At 47.0% G+C, this 21,744-nt stretch overlaps 1 protein-coding gene across 1 annotated transcript in view; it reads right to left on the reverse strand.

Annotated features, from left to right (window-relative positions):
- Nucleotides 1-21,744, reverse strand: part of LOC124033066 (EMILIN-2-like) — a 104,163-nt gene that overhangs the window by 12,186 nt on the left and 70,233 nt on the right. Inside the window, exons 7-9 of the mRNA XM_046344990.1 lie at nucleotides 16,453-16,917; nucleotides 16,240-16,347; nucleotides 3,552-3,689 (exon numbers count right to left, since the gene is read on the reverse strand). Of these exons, the coding sequence (XP_046200946.1) occupies nucleotides 3,552-3,689; nucleotides 16,240-16,347; nucleotides 16,453-16,917 (711 nt within the window). The remainder of the gene's footprint in view (nucleotides 1-3,551; nucleotides 3,690-16,239; nucleotides 16,348-16,452; nucleotides 16,918-21,744) is intronic.

The raw sequence follows: 21,744 nt of genomic DNA on the forward strand, positions 1-21,744 counted from the left end.
TCTCTGCCTGTCTGTCTGTATCTCTGCCTGTCTGTCTGTATCTCTGCCTGTCTGTCTGTATCTCTGCCTGTCTGTCTGTATCTCTGCCTGTCTGTCTGTATCTCTGCCTGTCTGTCTGTATCTCTGCCTGTCTGTCTGTCTGTATCTCTGCCTGTCTGTCTGTCTGTATCTCTGCCTGTCTGTCTGTCTGTATCTCTGCCTGTCTGTCTGTCTGTATCTCTGCCTGTCTGTCTGTCTGTATCTCTGCCTGTCTGTCTGTCTGTATCTCTGCCTGTCTGTCTGTCTGTATCTGCCTGTCTGTCTGTCTGTATCTGCCTGTCTGTCTGTCTGTATCTCTGCCTGTCTGTCTGTCTGTATCTCTGCCTGTCTGTCTGTCTGTATCTCTGCCTGTCTGTCTGTCTGTATCTCTGCCTGTCTGTCTGTCTGTATCTCTGCCTGTCTGTCTGTCTGTATCTCTGCCTGTCTGTCTGTCTGTATCTCTGCCTGTCTGTCTGTCTGTATCTCTGCCTGTCTGTCTGTCTGTATCTCTGCCTGTCTGTCTGTCTGTATCTCTGCCTGTCTGTCTGTCTGTATCTCTGCCTGTCTGTCTGTCTGTATCTCTGCCTGTCTGTCTGTATCTCTGCCTGTCTGTCTGTATCTCTGCCTGTCTGTCTGTATCTCTGCCTGTCTGTCTGTATCTCTGCCTGTCTGTCTGTATCTCTGCCTGTCTGTCTGTATCTCTGCCTGTCTGTCTGTATCTCTGCCTGCTGTCTGTCTCTGCCTGTCTGTCTGTATCTCTGCCTGTCTGTCTGTATCTCTGCCTGTCTGTCTGTATCTCTGCCTGTCTGTCTGTATCTCTGCCTGTCTGTCTGTATCTCTGCCTGTCTGTCTGTATCTCTGCCTGTCTGTCTGTATCTCTGCCTGCCTGTCTGTATCTCTGCCTGCCTGTCTGTATCTCTGCCTGCCTGTCTGTATCTCTGCCTGCCTGTCTGTATCTCTGCCTGCCTGTCTGTATCTCTGCCTGTCTGTCTGTATCTCTGCCTGTCTGTCTGCCTGTCTGTCTGTATCTCTGCCTGTCTGTCTGTATCTCTGCCTGTCTGTCTGTGTCTGTCTGTATCTCTGCCTGTCTGTCTATCTCTGTTGGTCTGTCTGTATCTCTGTCTGTCTGCCTGTCTGTCTGTATCTCTGCCTGTCTGTCTGTATCTCTGCCTGTCTGTCTGTATCTCTGCCTGTCTGTCTGTATCTCTGCCTGTCTGTCTGTATCTCTGCCTGTCTGTCTGTATCTCTGCCTGCCTGTCTGTATCTCTGCCTGCCTGTCTGTATCTCTGCCTGCCTGTCTGTATCTCTGCCTGCCTGTCTGTATCTCTGCCTGTCTGTCTGTATCTCTGCCTGTCTGTCTGCCTGTCTGTCTGTATCTCTGCCTGTCTGTCTGTATCTCTGCCTGTCTGTCTGTATCTCTGCCTGTCTGTCTGTGTCTGTCTGTATCTCTGCCTGTCTGTCTATCTCTGTTGGTCTGTCTGTATCTCTGTCTGTCTGTATCTCTGTCTGCCTGTATCTCTGCCTGTCTGTGTCTGTCTGTCTATGTCTGTCTGTATCTCTGCCTGTCTGGCTGTATGTCTGTCTGCATCTCTGCCTGTCTGGCTGCATCTCTGTCTGTCTGTCTGCATCTCTGTCTGTCTGTCTGCATCTCTGTCTGTCTGTCTGCATCTCTGTCTGTCTGTCTGCATCTCTGTCTGTCTGTCTGCATCTCTGTCTGTCTGTCTGCATCTCTGTCTGTCTGTCTGCATCTCTGTCTGTCTGTCTGCATCTCTGTCTGTCTGTCTGCATCTCTGTCTGTCTGTCTGCATCTCTGTCTGTCTGTCTGCATCTCTGTCTGTCTGGCTGTATGTCTGTCTGTCTGCATCTCTGTCTGTCTGCCTGTCTGCCTGTCTGTCTGCCTGCCTGTCTGTCTGTCTGTCTGTGTCTGTATCTCTGCCTGTCTGTCTGTATCTCCGTCTGTATCTCTGCCTGTCTGTCTGTCTGTCTGTGTCTGTATCTCTGCCTGTCTGTCTGTATGTATGTATCTCTGCCTGTCTGTATCTCTGCCTGTCTGTCTGCATCTCTGCATCTCTGCCTGTCTGTATCTCTGCCTGTCTGTATCTCTGCCTGTCTGTATCTCTGCCTGTCTGTATCTCTGCCTGTCTGTCTGTATGTATGTATCTCTGCCTGTCTGTCTGTATGTATGTATCTCTGCCTGTCTGTCTGTATGTATGTATCTCTGTCTGTCTGTATCTCTGCCTGTCTGTATCTCTGCCGGTCTGTCTGTCTGTATCTCTGCCTGTCTGTCTGTCTGTATCTCTGCCTGTCTGTCTGTCTGTATCTCTGCCTGTCTGTCTGTATCTCTGCCTGTCTGTCTGTCTGTATCTCTGCCGGTCTGTCTGTCTGTATCTCTGCCTGTCTGTCTGTCTGTATCTCTGCCTGTCTGTATCTCTGTCTGTCTGTATCTCTGCCGGTCTGTCTGTCTGTATCTCTGCCTGTCTGTATCTCTGCCTGTCTATCTCTGTCGGTCTGTCTGTATCTCAGCCTGTCTGTCTGTCTGTGTCTGTATATCTGCCTGTCTGTCTGTCTGTCTGTATCTCTGCCTGTCTGGCTGTATGTGTATGTCTGTCTGTATCTCTGCCTGTCTGGCTGTATGTGTATGTCTGTCTGTATCTCTGCCTGTCTGGCTGTATGTGTATGTCTGTCTGTATCTCTGCCTGTCTGGCTGTATGTGTATGTCTGTCTGTATCTCTGCCTGTCTGGCTGTATGTGTATGTCTGTCTGTATCTCTGCCTGTCTGGCTGTATGTGTATGTCTGTCTGTATCTCTGCCTGTCTGGCTGTATGTGTATGTCTGTCTGTGTCTCTGTCTGTCTGGCTGTATGTGTATGTCTGTCTGTATCTCTGTCTGTCTGGCTGTATGTGTATGGCTGTCTGTCTGTCTGTCTGTCTGGCTGTATGTGTATGGCTGTCTGTCTGTCTGTCTGTCTGTCTGTCTGTCTGTCTGTCTGTCTGTCTGTCTGTCTGTCTGTCTGTCTGTCTGTCTGTCTGTCTGTCTGTCTGTCTGTCTGTCTGTATCTCTGTCTGTCTGTCTGTCTGTCTGTCTGTCTGTCTGTCTGTCTGTCTGTATCTCTGTCTGTCTGTCTGTCTGTTTGTATCTCTGTCTGTCTGTATCTCTGTCTGTCTGTCTGTCTGTCTGTTTGTATCTCTGTCTGTCTGTCTGTCTGTCTGTCTGTATCTGTCTGTCTGTTTGTCGACGTGTTTAGCCATCCCACAAGAATAGTAAACAAACAAAAATTTGACCAACTGTTAGTCCCGAAATTCCAAATACTATTTCTAGGGAGTTTAGAGTTAAGGTAAGAATTAGTGTCAGGGTTAAAATTAGGAACTAGGGTTGGAGTTAGGGTTAGTTTTAGGGTTAAGGCTAGGAGCTAGGGTTAGGAGTTAGGTTTAGGGAAAATAGGATTTTGAATGGGACTTAATTGTGTGTACCCACAAGGTTAGCTGTACAAGACTGTGTGTGGATGTCTCTCTCTCTGTGTGTGTGTGTGTTACCTGTGTGAGAGTTGTAATGTCCTCCATCGTTGACCAGCACCTTGTTGAAGAGGATGGTTCCAAACTCCCCAGAGAACTGAGTGGTCAGGCCAGCAGAGAAGGAGAAGGGGTCTGCCAAGAAACTACTGTCTGAAGACACTGACACAAAACAGACAGGATAGAGGAGAGACAGATGCTATTAAATCAAAGTGCTTATGGGGGGAAGTTAAATGTACACCTAATGCAATTAGTAACACATTGCTGTTCTGCGTACTTGTGTAACAAGAATACACAAACGTGTACAGCGTGTAAACGTGTACAGCCGGAGAGTCTAATGGCCCTGGCCACAGAGGGTCTAATGGCCCCAGAGGGTCTAATGGCCACAGAGGGTCTAATGGCCACAGAGGGTCTAATGGCCACAGAGGGTCTAATGGCCACAGAGGGTCTAATGGCCACAGAGGGTCTTACCTCGTACCCCTACACAGACTCAGTACTGGTACCCTGTGTATATAGCTTGTTATTACCTCGTACCCCTACACATAGACTCAGTACTGGTAACCTGTGTATATAGCTTGTTATTACCTCATACCCCTACACATAGACTCAGTACTGGTAACCTGTGTATATAGCTTGTTATTACCTCATACCCCTACACATAGACTCAGTACTGGTAACCTGTGTATATAGCTTGTTATTACCTCATACCCCTACACATCGACTCAGTACTGGTAACCTGTGTATATAGCTTGTTATTACCTCGTACCCCTACACATCAACTCAGTACTGGTAACCTGTGTATATAGCTTGTTATTACCTCGTACCCTACACATCGACTCAGTACTGGTAACCTGTGTATATAGCTTGTTATTACCTCGTACCCCTACACATCGACTCAGTACTGGTAACCTGTGTATATAGCTTGTTATTACCTCGTACCCCTACACATCGACTCAGTACTGGTAACCTGTGTATATAGCTTGTTATTACCTCGTACCCCTACACATCAACTCAGTACTGGTAACCTGTGTATATAGCTTGTTATTACCTCGTACCCCTACACATCGACTCAGTACTGGTAACCTGTGTATATAGCTTGTTATTACCTCGTACCCCTACACATCGACTCAGTACTGGTAACCTGTGTATATAGCTTGTTATTACCTCGTACCCCTACACATCGACTCAGTACTGGTAACCTGTGTATATAGCTTGTTATTACCTCGTACCCCTACACATCAACTCAGTACTGGTAACCTGTGTATATAGCTTGTTATTACCTCGTACCCCTACACATCGACTCAGTACTGGTAACCTGTGTATATAGCTTGTTATTACCTCGTACCCCTACACATCAACTCAGTACTGGTACCCTGTGTATATAGCTTGTTATTACCTCGTACCCCTACACATCAACTCAGTACTGGTAACCTGTGTATATAGCTTGTTATTACCTCGTACCCCTACACATCAACTCAGTACTGGTAACCTGTGTATATAGCTTGTTATTACCTCGTACCCCTACACATCAACTCAGTACTGGTACCCTGTGTATATAGCTTGTTATTACCTCGTACCCCTACACATCAACTCAGTACTGGTAACCTGTGTATATAGCTTGTTATTACCTCATACCCCTACACATCAACTCAGTACTGGTAACCTGTGTATATAGCTTGTTATTACCTCGTACCCCTACACATCAACTCAGTACTGGTAACCTGTGTATATAGCTTGTTATTACCTCGTACCCCTACACATCAACTCAGTACTGGTAACCTGTGTATATAGCTTGTTATTACCTCGTACCCCTACACAGACTCAGTACTGGTAACCTGTGTATATAGCTTGTTATTACCTCGTACCCCTACACAGACTCAGTACTGGTAACCTGTGTATATAGCTTGTTATTACCTCGTACCCCTACACATCAACTCAGTACTGGTAACCTGTGTATATAGCTTGTTATTACCTCATACCCCTACACATCGACTCAGTACTGGTACCCTGTGTATATAGCTTGTTATTACCTCATACCCCTACACATCAACTCAGTACTGGTAACCTGTGTATATAGCTTGTTATTACCTCATACCCCTACACAGACTCAGTACTGGTAACCTGTGTATATAGCTTGTTATTACCTCATACCCCTACACATCAACTCAGTACTGGTAACCTGTGTATATAGCTTGTTATTACCTCGTACCCCTACACATCAACTCAGTACTGGTAACCTGTGTATATAGCTTGTTATTACCTCATACCCCTACACATCGACTCAGTACTGGTACCCTGTGTATATAGCTTGTTATTACCTCATACCCCTACACATCAACTCAGTACTGGTAACCTGTGTATATAGCTTGTTATTACCTCATACCCCTACACATCAACTCAGTACTGGTAACCTGTGTATATAGCTTGTTATTACCTCATACCCCTACACATCGACTCAGTACTGGTACCCTGTGTATATAGCTTGTTATTACCTCGTACCCCTACACAGACTCAGTACTGGTAACCTGTGTATATAGCTTGTTATTACCTCATACCCCTACACATCGACTCAGTACTGGTACCCTGTGTATATAGCTTGCTATTACCTCATACCCCTACACATCAACTCAGTACTGGTAACCTGTGTATATAGCTTGTTATTACCTCATACCCCTACACATCGACTCAGTACTGGTAACCTGTGTATATAGCTTGTTATTACCTCATACCCCTACACATCGACTCAGTACTGGTACCCTGTGTATATAGCTTGTTATTACCTCGTACCCCTACACAGACTCAGTACTGGTAACCTGTGTATATAGCTTGTTATTACCTCATACCCCTACACATCGACTCAGTACTGGTACCCTGTGTATATAGCTTGTTATTACCTCGTACCCCTACACAGACTCAGTACTGGTAACCTGTGTATATAGCTTGTTATTACCTCATACCCCTACACATCAACTCAGTACTGGTAACCTGTGTATATAGCTTGTTATTACCTCATACCCCTACACATCGACTCAGTACTGGTACTCTGTGTATATAGCTTGTTATTACCTCGTACCCCTACACATCAACTCAGTACTGGTAACCTGTGTATATAGCTTGTTATTACCTCGTACCCCTACACAGACTCAGTACTGGTAACCTGTGTATATAGCTTGTTATTACCTCATACCCCTACACAGACTCAGTACTGGTAACCTGTGTATATAGCTTGTTATTACCTCATACCCCTACACATCGACTCAGTACTGGTACCCTGTGTATATAGCTTGTTATTACCTCGTACCCCTACACAGACTCAGTACTGGTAACCTGTGTATATAGCTTGTTATTACCTCGTACCCCTACACAGACTCAGTACTGGTACCCTGTGTATATTGTAACGGTTTTGACTTGAGGTTATTATTTATAGGGGTGCCAGGTAGGTTGTGCCTACCAGAGAAAACATTGGTTTCTCCTTTTAGTTTGGGTGGGAATGAGTCCCATCTGGTCCGTCAAGTCTACACCAATACAAAGGACTTATGTAAAAGTCAGGATGGAAATAAACTTTTCATAAACCCTTAAAACATTGGAAAGAACTTCAAAAACAACTATACTCTTTTGCGTGGGTTGTATTAACAACATCAATGATTACACACACATATAATAATATAACACAATGAGTTCTGGTTCCTCCAGAAATGTCCTGTACCTCGGGCCTAAAAAGAGTCCTGCCCGGTAGAGTTCAGGGAACTCAAGTGACTTCTGTCACGCAATGTTTGTCCGTTCATTCCGTGTAGCATAAACCCAGTATTAATCATACCATCAATAGAACAATAAGTTTACCACAGAACTTTAAAGCGTATCACTCTTAATAAGTCCTCAACTACAACTAACTACATAAATCACAGTATACATCAAAACAAATGAAATACCGTATACAAAAAGGTGGTAGTCAGTCGGTCAGTCAGACAATCCAATCCGCCAATAGATCTCCCGCGGAGAAAGGCCACGAAGAACGGAGAGGTGTAGTCCAGGGACGCAAAGAGTGGATCCGATCCTGGGTAAACTCTATTAGGCAACAAAACACACGTTTAACGGCAACAAAACAACGGAATAGAGAAGCTTCGGGAACTGAGGGTTGAACACATCCTCAGTCACGTCTCCATCACAAAACCCCACTTTTGCGCAGCTGATACTGGCTATTTAATTGGGAATTAAAGGGAAAGTGCCCTATTGGAAGGAGCTGCACTGAGACGGTTCAGAAAAATTCAGGGCCGTCACACACCCCTCCCTGGAAAAAGCCGACCATTGCCTGGAAGGCACATCTTGGTCGGGGAAACCGAGAAAGGTCTCCTCATCGCTTTCCTCTACAAAAATATTCATTACTTTTTGGAGCTCACGCTCCTCAGCTGAGGGGTCACAGGCCTTAAGGTGCGAGACTTCTGGGTCTGGGAATCCGAGAAAAGTCTCCTCACTTTCCTCTTCAAAGATATCCAGGACCTTGCGGCGCTCAATCGCTCCATTTCCTCAGCCGAGGGGTAACAGGCCTTAAGGCGTGAGACATGAACAACGCGCATATCTTCACCTGTGTCCTCTTTCACCACTCGGTAGTTCAAAGGGCCCATCTGCTCCACAATCCTATATGGTCCTTGCCATTTAGGAGCGAGCTTGGCCGAGAAGAATTGTTCAGCTTTCGAGTAAGGATGAGAGCGAAGCCACACCCGATCACGAAGCTGGAACTGCATGTCTCGTCTGTTCTTATCATAATTTCTCTTCTGCTTGAGTCGAGCCTGGATCATGTTCTTTGAGACAAGAGCTCTCAAGTCATGGAGATTGCCTACCTGGTCATAGCAAGCAGCATCTGGAGTAAGCTGCTGGGGCTGTAGCACCATATCCAAGGGTCCTCTGAGAGGACGACTTAGGTTCAGCTCTGCAGGTGTGACTCCAGTGGACTCTTGCACAGCAGAATTCAGGGCAAATCGAAACTTGTGAAGGTGCTTGTCCCAGTGTTTGTGCTGCGTCCCTACATAGGAAGCAATCATTGTCTTCAAGGTTCGATTTACTCTCTCAGTGAGATTGGTCTGTGGGTGATAGGCCGTGGTCAACTTCTGTCTCAGGTTCCATCTTTGGCAGGTCTCCTCAAAGAGATCAGAGACAAATTGGGAACCTCGATCAGACAGGATGTAATCAGGCACTCCCCAGCGAGTCAGGATCTCTTTCGTAAGGATGTTAGAGACGGTCCTTGCTGTGGCCTGACGCAGGGAAAAGAGTTCCACCCACTTTGAATAATAATCAACAAAAACAAGCATGTACACATTCTGATTGGAGCTTCTAGGAAATGGACCCATCAAATCCACTCCTAACATTTCCCAAGGTCGGGTAACCACCGTTTGCTGCAACATGCCAGCAGGCTTTCTACCTTCTGGTTTGTACATTTGACAAACCTGACAGTTTCGGATGTGTGACTTCACATCCATGCTCAGATGTGGCCAGTACAGTAACGCTTGCAACCGCTTGTAGGTTTTGAACCTGCCCAAATGACCAGCTAATGGGTCTTCATGGAAATTTTGAAGCAGTTGAAGGCGTAGAGTTTCAGGTATGTACATTTGGTAGAGTGTTCTGTGAGGTAGTTGTACAACTCGGTAGAGACTTTTTCTTCCATGATGGTCAGCTTTGTGGTAGGATTGACCATCTTTTCTCCATCTTCCAGGATAGTCTGGTACAAAGCCTGTACTTCTGGATCATCCTGTTGGGCTTTCCATATGGCCTCATCAGAGATGGGAAAGTCCGTTTTGGGCGAGTCTCGACTGCTTGACAGGACAGTAGCACATGTAAAATGAGGGCCACCATTATCACAAGCAGGAGCTCTGGACAAGGCATCTGGAACAGTGTTGTATTTTCCTTTCCTGTATTCCACTGCAAAGGTGAACTCTTGCAACCGTAGAGCCCATCTTATGAGTCTGGTGCTTGGTTTTGTGGTCTTGAACACCCACACAAGGGAGGAATGGTCAGTGACCACAGTGAAGTGTCTACCCTCCAAGTAGTACCTCCACTTTTCCAAAGCCCAGACAACTGCAAGGCACTCTTGCTCGGTTGTGGAGTAGTTCCGTTCTGCTCCATTCAATGTCCGACTGGCGAACGCTAGCACTTCTTCAGTGCCAAGTCCAGTCTGTTGGACTAGGACAGCACCAAGTCCAACATCACTTGCATCAGTGTAAACAACAAAAGGGCAATCAAAGTTGGGATGACCTAAAATGGGAGGTGTGACGAGATGTCGTTTCAGGGTTTCAAAGGAGGTCTGGCACTCTGCCGTCCATTGGAATTTCGCTCCTTTTCGCTTCAACGCGTTGAGGGTTCTGCCACCTGGGAGAAGTTCGACACAAACCGATGGTACCATCCAGCCGTACCAAGGAACCGTTGAAGGGCCTTGAGTGTGGTTGGCACAGGAAGTCTTGTACAGCCTTTGTCTTTTCAGAATCCACATGAATGCCGTCGAAAGACACAATATGGCCAAGGAACTTCAGGGAGGTTTGGCAGAAGTTGCTCTTCTTCATATTCAAGGTCAGACCAGCTTCTCGTAGCTTGTCCAACACTGCTTGAAGATCTTGAAAGTGTCTTTCTCTGTTCTGAGAGTAGATAATTATATCGTCCAGGTAGACGAAACAGATCTTCCCTTTGAGCTCACCTAACGCAATCTCCATGAGTCTTTGGAAAGTGGCAGGGGCATTCTTTAATCCAAAGGGCATCACCTTAAAGGAAAACAAGCCCTCAGCACAGACAAAAGCAGTCTTGTCCTTGCTTTCCTGGTCCATCTCAACCTGCCAATAACCACTATTGAGGTCAAGGGTAGTGAACACAACAGCGCCAGACAATGACTCCAGGATCTCATGGATGGTAGGAAGAGGATAGGCATCAGTCTGAGAAACATTGTTGGTCTTCCTATAGTCCACACAAAATCTAAGACCACCAGTCTTTTTTGGGATGAGGACAACAGGAGCAGCCCAGGGAGAGGAGGAACGGTCTATTATATCTTGTGCTAACATATCATTTATGAGTCCCTTTTGGATGATTAGCTTCGCTGGGGACAAACGATATGGCTTTTGCTTGATCGGCATTTCCTGTGTAAGGAATATTTTGTGCTTCAGGAGCCCGGTGCGTCCTAGCTTTGAAGTACATACATCAGCATTATTCTGCAGCTGTTCCAACAGCCGTAACTCCTCTGGCTGTTCCAGCTGAGCTCTTCTCACAGCCTGTAAAAGGAGATCGTCAGAAGGATTATCAAGGGTTAGTGGTACCGGAGCAACGGCAGAGAAGAGTGCCACATTTGAACCCCAATCATGTAACTTTTTAGCTTCTGATTGGTGCGGTATTAACTGAAAGGATGGGGATGTCGATGGGGGGCGTAGGCAGTGACTCTTGGGGTTTCAGCTCTGGTTAAAGCACCCAGAGAAGGATGGTCATTGCTGCGAAGAGAGTTAGGTGTGTTGGCCTGTTGTGATTTGTGGTTTCTGGAAGGGTTTACTTGATACGGTCTTGGACATGTAGCTGAAGAATGTCCCTTTGGCTACATCTCCAACAAAACATGAGAGGGGTCTTGGCTGGATTCTCTGGCTGTTGTTGATAGTCTGTCTTGGGTGTCTGTTTCTTTCTCTGGACATATTGCTGTTGGCATTCTCTGTCCTTCTCAAACTGCTGTCCCAAGCGAACCAGTCCATCGACAGTGGTGACTGTAGCATGGCCTTGTCTTGGCTGTTCAGAGGTGCCAGCTTGGCCCTCAGTGGTCTGAACAGAAGTGGACACCAGAGAAACTCTGTGTAAGGAGTTGTGCCTAATGGAGGCCATGTCCACAGACAAGTCATCCAACATTTTAACACAATTAGAGAGTTCTCTCTGCAAGTGGCCTACAGTGTTAACCATGGGAGAAAAAACAGAATTAACATCCTTGAGGACCTCAGTGTGGTGATGTTGCAGGCGCCATTGGAGAGTGGCAGTGAGTTGGTTTCGTTGGTAGTCAAACTGCCTGTCCATGGCACCAGTAATTTCCCGTCTTCCACTCTCACTGAGCTCTATCAGCATGTGGGTTAGAGTGTTCATTGAGTTTCTGAATTCCATGGCACTCTGTTGTTGCTCTTCCCTAGACATTTGAAATTATGGTGGATAAGAGTTTGGAGATGTTGTTGAGTCCGACGAATATCAAGGATGTCACCTTGAAGTTGTAAAACTACAACCTCTGGAGATAACCCAGACAATGGAGGAAGGTTGGGTGTCAGGGAGGGCTAGCTCAGTACTTCCACACAGATCCATGTCAATAAGTGAGTAACTGGTTAGACCTCCTGTGGCCTGTGGCTCAGACAGAGCATTCAGATTCCCAGGGCTCTGGCCCAAATCAACTCCATTATCTCCATTCACATTATGATTTGTGTTGTCAGCTTGATGGTCAGAATGGCCCTGTGTATTCCCATTGACAGGTATGACATGGATGAGCACATTATCTTGGGGTGAATCCATTGTTTTAATTCCACACAAAATATTTGCTTTGGTTAGTTCTCAATGTTGAGCTGTCCCATCTGGGGTGCCATTTTTTATGTAACGGTTTTGACTTGAGGTTATTATTTATAGGGGTGCCAGGTAGGTTGTGCCTACCAGAGAAAACATTGGTTTCTCCTTTTAGTTTGGGTGGGAATGAGTCCCATCTGGTCCGTCAAGTCTACACCAATACAAAGGACTTATATAAAAGTCAGGATGGAAATAAACTTTTCATAAACCCTTAAAACATTGGAAAGAACTTCAAAAACAACTATACTCTTTTGCGTGGGTTGTATTAACAACATCAATGATTACACACACATATAATAATATAACACAATGAGTTCTGGTTCCTCCAGAAATGTCCTGTACCTCGGGCCTAAAAAGAGTCCTGCCCGGTAGAGTTCAGGGAACTCAAGTGACTTCTGTCACGCAATGTTTGTCCGTTCATTCCGTGTAGCATAAACCCAGTATTAATCATACCATCAATAGAACAATAAGTTTACCACAGAACTTTAAAGCGTATCACTCTTAATAAGTCCTCAACTACAACTAACTACATAAATCACAGTATACATCACATCAAAACAAATGAAATACCGTATACAAAAAGGTGGTAGTCAGTCGGTCAGTCAGACAATCCAATCCGCCAATAGATCTCCCGCGGAGAAAGGCCACGAAGAACGGAGAGGTGTAGTCCAGGGACGCAAAGAGTGGATCCGATCCTGGGTAAACTCTATTAGGCAACAAAACACACGTTTAACGGCAACAAAACAACGGAATAGAGAAGCTTCGGGAACTGAGGGTTGAACACATCCTCAGTCACGTCTCCATCACAAAACCCCACTTTTGCGCAGATGATACTGGCTATTTAATTGGGAATTAAAGGGAAAGTGCCCTATTGGAAGGAGCTGCACTGAGACGGTTCAGAAAAATTCAGGGCCGTCACAATATAGCTTGTTATTACCTCGTACCCCTACACATCGACTCAGTACTGGTACCCTGTGTATATAGCTTGTTATTACCTCGTACCCCTACACATCGACTCAGTACTGGTACCCTGTGTATATAGCTTGTTATTACCTCGTACCCCTACACAGACTCAGTACTGGTAACCTGTGTATATAGCTTGTTATTACCTCATACCCCTACACAGACTCAGTACTGGTACCCTGTGTATATAGCTTGTTATTACCTCATACCCCTACACATCAACTCAGTACTGGTAACCTGTGTATATAGCTTGTTATTACCTCGTACCCCTACACAGACTCAGTACTGGTAACCTGTGTATATAGCTTGTTATTACCTCGTACCCCTACACATCGACTCAGTACTGGTACCCTGTGTATATAGCTTGTTATTACCTCGTACCCCTACACATCGACTCAGTACTGGTACCCTGTGTATATAGCTTGTTATTACCTCGTACCCCTACACAGACTCAGTACTGGTAACCTGTGTATATAGCTTGTTATTACCTCATACCCCTACACAGACTCAGTACTGGTACCCTGTGTATATAGCTTGTTATTACCTCATACCCCTACACATCAACTCAGTACTGGTAACCTGTGTATATAGCTTGTTATTACCTCGTACCCCTACACAGACTCAGTACTGGTAACCTGTGTATATAGCTTGTTATTACCTCGTACCCCTACACATCGACTCAGTACTGGTACCCTGTGTATATAGCTTGTTATTACCTCGTACCCCTACACATCGACTCAGTACTGGTACCCTGTGTATATAGCTTGTTATTACCTCGTACCCCTACACAGACTCAGTACTGGTAACCTGTGTATATAGCTTGTTATTACCTCATACCCCTACACAGACTCAGTACTGGTACCCTGTGTATATAGCTTGTTATTACCTCATACCCCTACACATCAACTCAGTACTGGTAACCTGTGTATATAGCTTGTTATTACCTCATACCCCTACACATCAACTCAGTACTGGTAACCTGTGTATATAGCAAAGTTATTATTACACATTGTGTATTTATTCCTTGTGTTATTATTCAGCTACTTATGTTATGAATGTTCTATTTTTCTACTATTTCTAATGTTTTTCTCTAGCATTTCACCGTTACACCTGTTGTTTACTTTCTCTCCACATTGTTGGGAAGGGCCCCTCAGGAAGCATTTCACTGTTACACCTGTTGTTTACTTTCTCTCCACATTGTTGGGAAGGGCCCGTCAGGAAGCATTTCACTGTTACACCTGTTGTTTACTCTCTCTCTGCATTGTTGGGAAGGGCCCCTCAGGAAGCATTTCACTGTTACACCTGTTGTTTACTTTCTCTCTGCATTGTTGGGAAGGGCCCCTCAGGAAGCATTTCACTGTTACACCTGTTGTTTACTTTCTCTCCACATTGTTGGGAAGGGCCCGTCAGGAAGCATTTCACTGTTACACCTGTTGTTTACTCTCTCTCTGCATTGTTGGGAAGGGCCCCTCAGGAAGCATTTCACTGTTACACCTGTTGTTTACTTTCTCTCCACATTGTTGGGAAGGGCCCGTCAGGAAGCATTTCACTGTTACACCTGTTGTTTACCCTCTCTCTGCATTGTTGGGAAGGGCCCCTCAGGAAGCATTTCACTGTTACACCTGTTGTTTACTCTCTCTCTGCATTGTTGGGAAGGGCCCCTCAGGAAGCATTTCACTGTTACACCTGTTGTTTACTCTCTCTCTGCATTGTTGGGAAGGGCCCCTCAGGAAGCATTTCACTGTTACACCTGTTGTTTACCCTCTCTCTGCATTGTTGGGAAGGGCCCCTCAGGAAGCATTTCACTGTTACACCTGTTGTTTACTCTCTCTCTGCATTGTTGGGAAGGGCCCCTCAGGAAGCATTTCACTGTTACACCTGTTGTTTACTCTCTCTGCATTGTTGGGAAGGGCCCCTCAGGAAGCATTTCACTGTTACACCTGTTGTTTACTCTCTCTGCATTGTTGGGAAGGGCCCCTCAGGAGGCATTTCACTGTTACACCTGTTGTTTACTCTCTCTGCATTGTTGGGAAGGGCCCCTCAGGAAGCATTTCACTGTTACACCTGTTGTTTACTCTCTCTCCACATTGTTGGGAAGGGCCCCTCAGGAAGCATTTCACTGTTACACCTGTTGTTTACTCTCTCTCTGCATTGTTGGGAAGGGCCCGTCAGGAGGCATTTCACTGTTACACCTGTTGTTTACTCTCTCTCTGCATTGTTGGGAAGGGCCCCTCAGGATGCATTTCACTGTTACACCTGTTGTTTACTCTCTCTCTGCATTGTTGGGAAGGGCCCGTCAGGAAGCATTTCACTGTTACACCTGTTGTTTACTCTCTCTCTGCATTGTTGGGAAGGGCCCCTCAGGAAGCATTTCACTGTTACACCTGTTGTTTACTCTCTCTCTCTGCATTGTTGGGAAGGGCCCGTCAGGAGGCATTTCACTGTTACACCTGTTGTTTACTCTCTCTCTGCATTGTTGGGAAGGGCCCCTCAGGAAGCATTTCACTGTTACACCTGTTGTTTACTCTCTCTCCACATTGTTGGGAAGGGCCCCTCAGGAAGCATTTCACTGTTACACCTGTTGTTTACTCTCTCTCTGCATTGTTGGGAAGGGCCCGTCAGGAGGCATTTCACTGTTACACCTGTTGTTTACTCTCTCTCTGCATTGTTGGGAAGGGCCCCTCAGGATGCATTTCACTGTTACACCTGTTGTTTACTCTCTCTCTGCATTGTTGGGAAGGGCCCGTCAGGAAGCATTTCACTGTTACACCTGTTGTTTACTCTCTCTCTGCATTGTTGGGAAGGGCCCCTCAGGAAGCATTTCACTGTTACACCTGTTGTTTACTCTCTCTCTGCATTGTTGGGAAGGGCCCGTCAGGAGGCATTTCACTGTTACACCTGTTGTTTACTCTCTCTCTGCATTGTTGGGAAGGGCCCCTCAGGATGCATTTCACTGTTACACCTGTTGTTTACTCTCTCTCTGCATTGTTGGGAAGGGCCCGTCAGGAAGCATTTCACTGTTACACCTGTTGTTTACTCTCTCTCTGCATTGTTGGGAAGGGCCCCTCAGGATGCATTTCACTGTTACACCTGTTGTTTACCCTCTCTCTGCATTGTTGGGAAGGGCCCGTCAAGAAGCATTTCACTGATAGTCTACATTGTTGTTCTAGTATGGGTATAGGTGTAGTTGTGTTACCTGGTGTGACTAGTGGGGTCTGTGACGCTGGGTTCCAGGGGACCTTGGCAGCTACAGGGATCGTCTCATGTTTGTTGAAGGAGAATGGCTTATCGGGAGGGTTGTATCCTGGTGGTTTTGAAAACATTCACTGGGTTATAATCTCTCATACCATTTAAAACACTTGGGCAACATTTTGGTGGTAACTCCATCCACATCCCCATCACTACTGACCTGGTGCTCCAGCGAATCCTTTAACAGGTGTGGAGGATGGGTCATCTGATCCTCTCCTGACTGTTACCCTCCTCATGTAGCCTGGTGGACCAGCCTCTCCCACCTCCAGGACCCGACGCGGCTGACTGGGAGGGTTAGAGGGGGGGCTGGGCTGGCGGGGTACCATCGTTAAGAAGGGTTGGTTAGGGTTGGATGGTTGGTTAGGATGGGGTACGAGGATGACAGTGGGCTGGCCTGGCTGATTAGGCTTATGTGGCACCAGGTACAGAGTTGGTTGGTTCGGATGGTGGTGGGTGTTGGGCTGTAGAGGGTTGGTAGGCTGGTGTGGACTGGCTGGCTGTCTGGGGTTGTAGGGTTGCCTGGGGGTCTGGGGGGACGAGTCAAGGGGGGTCCTGTGGGGAATGTGGATCTGGTTAACCCTGGGTCTGGTCTGATCTGGGACAGAACCAGGTCTCACAGCTTCATCTGAGAGAGAGAAACAGGGAGAGCGAAATGGGGAGGCAGAGATAGAAACAGGGAGGGACAAACAGGGAGAGAGAGAGAGAAACAGGGAGGCAGAGATAGAAATGGGGGGAGAGAGAAATGGAGAGAGAGAAACACAGGGAGAGAGAGAGAAACACAGGGAGAGAGAGAGAAACACAGGGAGAGATAGAAACAGGGAGTGGGAGAGAAACAGGGAAGCAGAGATAGAAACAGAGAGAGAAACGGGGGGAGAGAGAAATGGAGAGAGAGAGAAACACAGGGAGAGAGAGAGAAACGGAGAGAGAAACAGGGAAGCAGAGATAGTAACAGAGAGAGAGACGGCAGCACAATTAGACCCAAACAAATCATGAGAAAGTAAAAAGATAATTACTTGACACATTGGAAAGAATTAACAAAATAACAGAGCAAACCAGAATACTATTTGGCCCTAAACAGAGTACACAGTGGCAAAATACCTGACCACTGTGACTGACCCAAACTTAAGGAAAGCTTTGACTATGTACAGACTCAGTGAGCATAGCCTTGCTATTGAGAAAGGCTGCCGTAGGCAGACATGGCTCACAAGAGAAGACAGGCTATGTGCTCACTGCCCACAAAATGAGGTGGAAACTGAGCTGCATTTCCTAACCTCCTGCCCAATGTATGACCATATTAGAGACACATATTTCCCTCAGATTACACAGATCCACAAAGAAGTCTAAAACAAATCCAATTTTGATAAACTCCAATATCTACTGGGTGAAATACCACAGTGTGCCATGACAGCAGCAAGATCTGTGACCTGTTACCACAAGAAAAGCGCAACCAGTGAAGAACAAACACCATTGTAAATACAACCCATATTTATGCTCATTTATTTTCCCTTGTGTACTTTAACGGTTTGTACATTGTTACAACACTGATATATACATATGACATTTGTAATGTCTTTATTGTTTTGAAACTTCTGTATGTGTAATGTTGACTGTTATTTTTGATTGTTTATTTCAGTTTTGTATATTATCTACCTCACTTGCTTTGGCAATGTTAACATATGTTTCTGATGCCAATAAAGCCCCTTGAATTGAATTGAGAGAGAGAGAAACGGGGAGAGAGAGAGAGAGAGAAACGGGGAGAGAGAGAAACGGGGGGAGAGAGAGAGAAACGGGGGGAGAGAGAGAGAAACGGGGAGAGAGAGAAAAAACGGGGAGAGAGAGAGAAACGGGGAGAGAGAGAGAAACGGGAGAGAGAGAGAGAAACGGGAGAGAGAGAGAGAGAGAGAAACGGGGAGAGAGAGAGAGAAACGGGGGAGAGAGAGAGAGAAACGGGAGAGAGAGAGAGAGAAACGGGAGAGAGAGAGAGAGAAACGGGAGAGAGAGAGAGAGAAACGGGAGAGAGAGAGAGAGAAACGGGGGGAGAGAGAGAGAGAAACGGGGGAGAGAGAGAGAGAAACGGGGGAGAGAGAGAGAGAAACGGGGGGAGAGAGAGAGAGAAACGGGGGAGAGAGAGAGAAACGGGGGGAGAGAGAGAGAGAAACGGGGGAGAGAGAGAGAGAAACGGGGAGAGAGAGAGAGAAACGGGGAGAAAGAGAGAGAAACGGGGAGAAAGAGAGAGAAACGGGGAGAGAGAGAGAGAGAGAAACGGGAGAGAGAGAGAGAGAGAGAGAGAGAGAGAGAGAAACGGGGAGAGAGAGAGAGAGAGAGAGAGAGAGAGAGAGAGAGAAACGGGGAGAGAGAGAGAAACGGGGAGAGAGAGAGAAACGGGGAGAGAGAGAGAAACGGGGAGAGAGAGAGAAACGGGGAGAGAGAGAGAAACGGGGAGAGAGAGGCAATGAGAGAGAAACGGAGAGAGAGAGAAACGGGGAGAGAGAGAAACGGGGAGAGAGAAACAGGGAAAGAGAGGCAAGGAGAAAGAAACGGGGAGAGAGAAACGGGGAGAAAAACGGGGAGAGGCAAGGAGAAAACGAAGAGGGGGAGAGAGAAAACGGGGAAAGAGAAACAGGGAAAGAGAGGCAAGGAGAAAGAAACGGGGAGAGAGAAACGGGGAGAGAGAGAAACGGGGAGAGAGAGGCAAGGAGAGAGAAACAGAGAGAGATAGAAATGGAGAGATAGAGAAACGGGGAGGGAGCGAGAGCACAGAGGAACAGGGAGAAAGAGAAACAGGGAGAGAGAGAGGGAAACAGGGAGAGAGAGGGAAACAGGGAGAGAGAGAGGAAACAGGGAGAGAGAAACAGGGAGACCGAGAGAGAAACAGAGAGAGAGAGAGAAACAGAGAGAGAGAGAGAAACGGAGAGAGAGAGAAACGGAGAGAGAGAGAGAAACGGAGAGAGAGAGAGAAACGGAGAGAGAGAGAGAAACGGAGAGAGAGAAACACAGGGATAGAGAGAAACAGGAAGAGAAAGAGTGAAACAATGAGAAAGAGTTACAGAGATATCGTTTTTTAGTTGGTTTACCATAAGGATGGGTGTTGTTGAGTGAGTATATGTGAAACCATAACAATGCATCATATCTCATAATTAATACCAGTACTTTGGAACACGTGATGGAAAAACAGGGTAACTATAACACGCCTAAGTTGAACAACCTGCTCATAAACACCCACACTGTTTCTCCCTGGGGAATCAGCTGCTAGGCATTCTGCTGATGTAATTCCAGCGAGGTCCTCCTCACCTTAACCTCAGAGAGACCGGCAGGATCCTCCTCACCTTAACCTCACAGAGAGACCGGCAGGGTCCTCCTCACCTTAACCTCACAGAGAGACCGGCAGGGTCCTCCTCACCTTAACCTCACAGAGAGACAGGCAGGGTCGTCCTCACATTAACCTCACAGAGAGACAGGCAGGGTCCTCCTCACCTTAACCTCACAGAGAGACGGGCAGAGTCATCCTCACATTAACCTCACAGAGAGACGGGCAGGGTCCTCCTCACCTTAACCTCACAGAGAGACGGGCAGGGTCCTCCTCACCTTAACCTCACAGAGAGACGGGCAGGGTCCTCCTCACCTTAACGTCACAGAGAGACGGGCAGGGTCCTCCTCACCTTAACCTCACAGAGAGACCGGCAGGGTCCTCCTCACATTAACCTCACATACAGGCAGGGTCCTCCTCACCTTAACCTCACAGAGAGACCGGCAGGGTCCTCCTCACCTTAACCTCACAGAGAGACCGGCAGGGTCCTCCTCACCTTAACCTCACAGAGAGACGGGCAGGGTTCTCCTCACATTAACCTCACATACAGGCAGGGTCCTCCTCACATTAACCTCACATACAGGCAGGGTCCTCCTCACCTTAACCTCACAGAGAGACGGGCAGGGTCATCCTCACATTAACCTCACAGAGAGACGGGCAGGGTCCTCCTCACAGAGAGACCGGCAGGGTCCTCCTCACCTTAACCTCACAGAGAGACCGGCAGGGTCCTCCTCACCTTAACTTCACAGAGAGACGGGCAGGGTCCTCCTCACCTTAACCTCACAGAGAGACCGGCAGGGTCGTCCTCACATTAACCTCACAGAGAGACGGGCAGGGTCCTCCTCACCTTAACCTCACAGAGAGACGGGCAGGGTCATCCTCACCTTTACCTCACAGAGAGACGGGCAGGGTCCTCCTCACCTTAACCTCACAGAGAGACAAGGAGGCAGTGGAACACCCACCCCTCTGGCCTCCTGCCCCCTAAAGCAGATAGTTTGTGTAGTTGCAGAATTTGTAGAATTTTCTTCAAGCCAAGCTGTAATATACATGTACACATCTGTAATACACATAAACTGTAGTGATCATGAAAATAATGTTGTGTCCACACTGCAGGACTGTTACTGTATCAGATCCTGTTACTGCAGAGGATGGTCGTCATGATCAGCACAGTCCCTAGGACAGAGGATGGCAGTCATGATCACTATAGTCCCTAGGACAGAGGATGGCAGTCATGATCACCACAGTCCCTAGGACAGAGGATGGCAGTCATGATCACTATAGTCCCTAGGACAGAGGATGGCAGTCATGATCACTATAGTCCCTAGGACAGAGGATGGCAGTCATGATCACCACAGTCCCTAGGACAGAGGATGGTCGTCATGATCACTATAGTCCCTAGGACAGAGGATGGCAGTCATGATCACTATAGTCCCTAGGACAGAGGATGGCAGTCATGATCACTATAGTCCCTAGGACAGAGGATGGCAGTCATGATCACTATAGTCCCTAGGACAGAGGATGGTCAGTCATGATCACCACAGTCCCTAGGACAGAGGATGGCAGTCATGATCACTATAGTCCCTAGGACAGAGGATGGTCGTCATGATCACTATAGTCCCTAGGACAGAGGATGGTCAGTCATGATCACCACAGTCCCTAGGACAGAGGATGGCAGTCATGATCACTATAGTCCCTAGGACAGAGGATGGCAGTCATGATCACTATAGTCCCTAGGACAGAGGATGGTTGTCATGATCACTATAGTCCCTAGGACAGAGGATGGCAGTCATGATCACTATAGTCCCTAGGACAGAGGATGGCAGTCATGATCACTATAGTCCCTAGGACAGAGGATGGTTGTCATGATCACCACAGTCCCTAGGACAGAGGATGGCAGTCATGATCACTACAGTCCCTAGGACAGAGGATGGCAGTCATGATCAGCACAGTCCCTAGGACAGAGGATGGTTGTCATGATCACCACAGTCCCTAGGACAGAGGATGGCAGTCATGATCACTATAGTCCCTAGGACAGAGGATGGCAGTCATGATCACTATAGTCCCTAGGACAGAGGATGGTCGTCATGATCACCACAGTCCCTAGGACAGAGGATGGTCGTCATGATCACCACAGTCCCTAGGACA

The sequence above is a fragment of the Oncorhynchus gorbuscha genome, linkage group LG04 (assembly GCF_021184085.1).
Source record: "Oncorhynchus gorbuscha isolate QuinsamMale2020 ecotype Even-year linkage group LG04, OgorEven_v1.0, whole genome shotgun sequence".
Taxonomy (NCBI): Eukaryota; Metazoa; Chordata; class Actinopteri; order Salmoniformes; family Salmonidae; genus Oncorhynchus; species Oncorhynchus gorbuscha.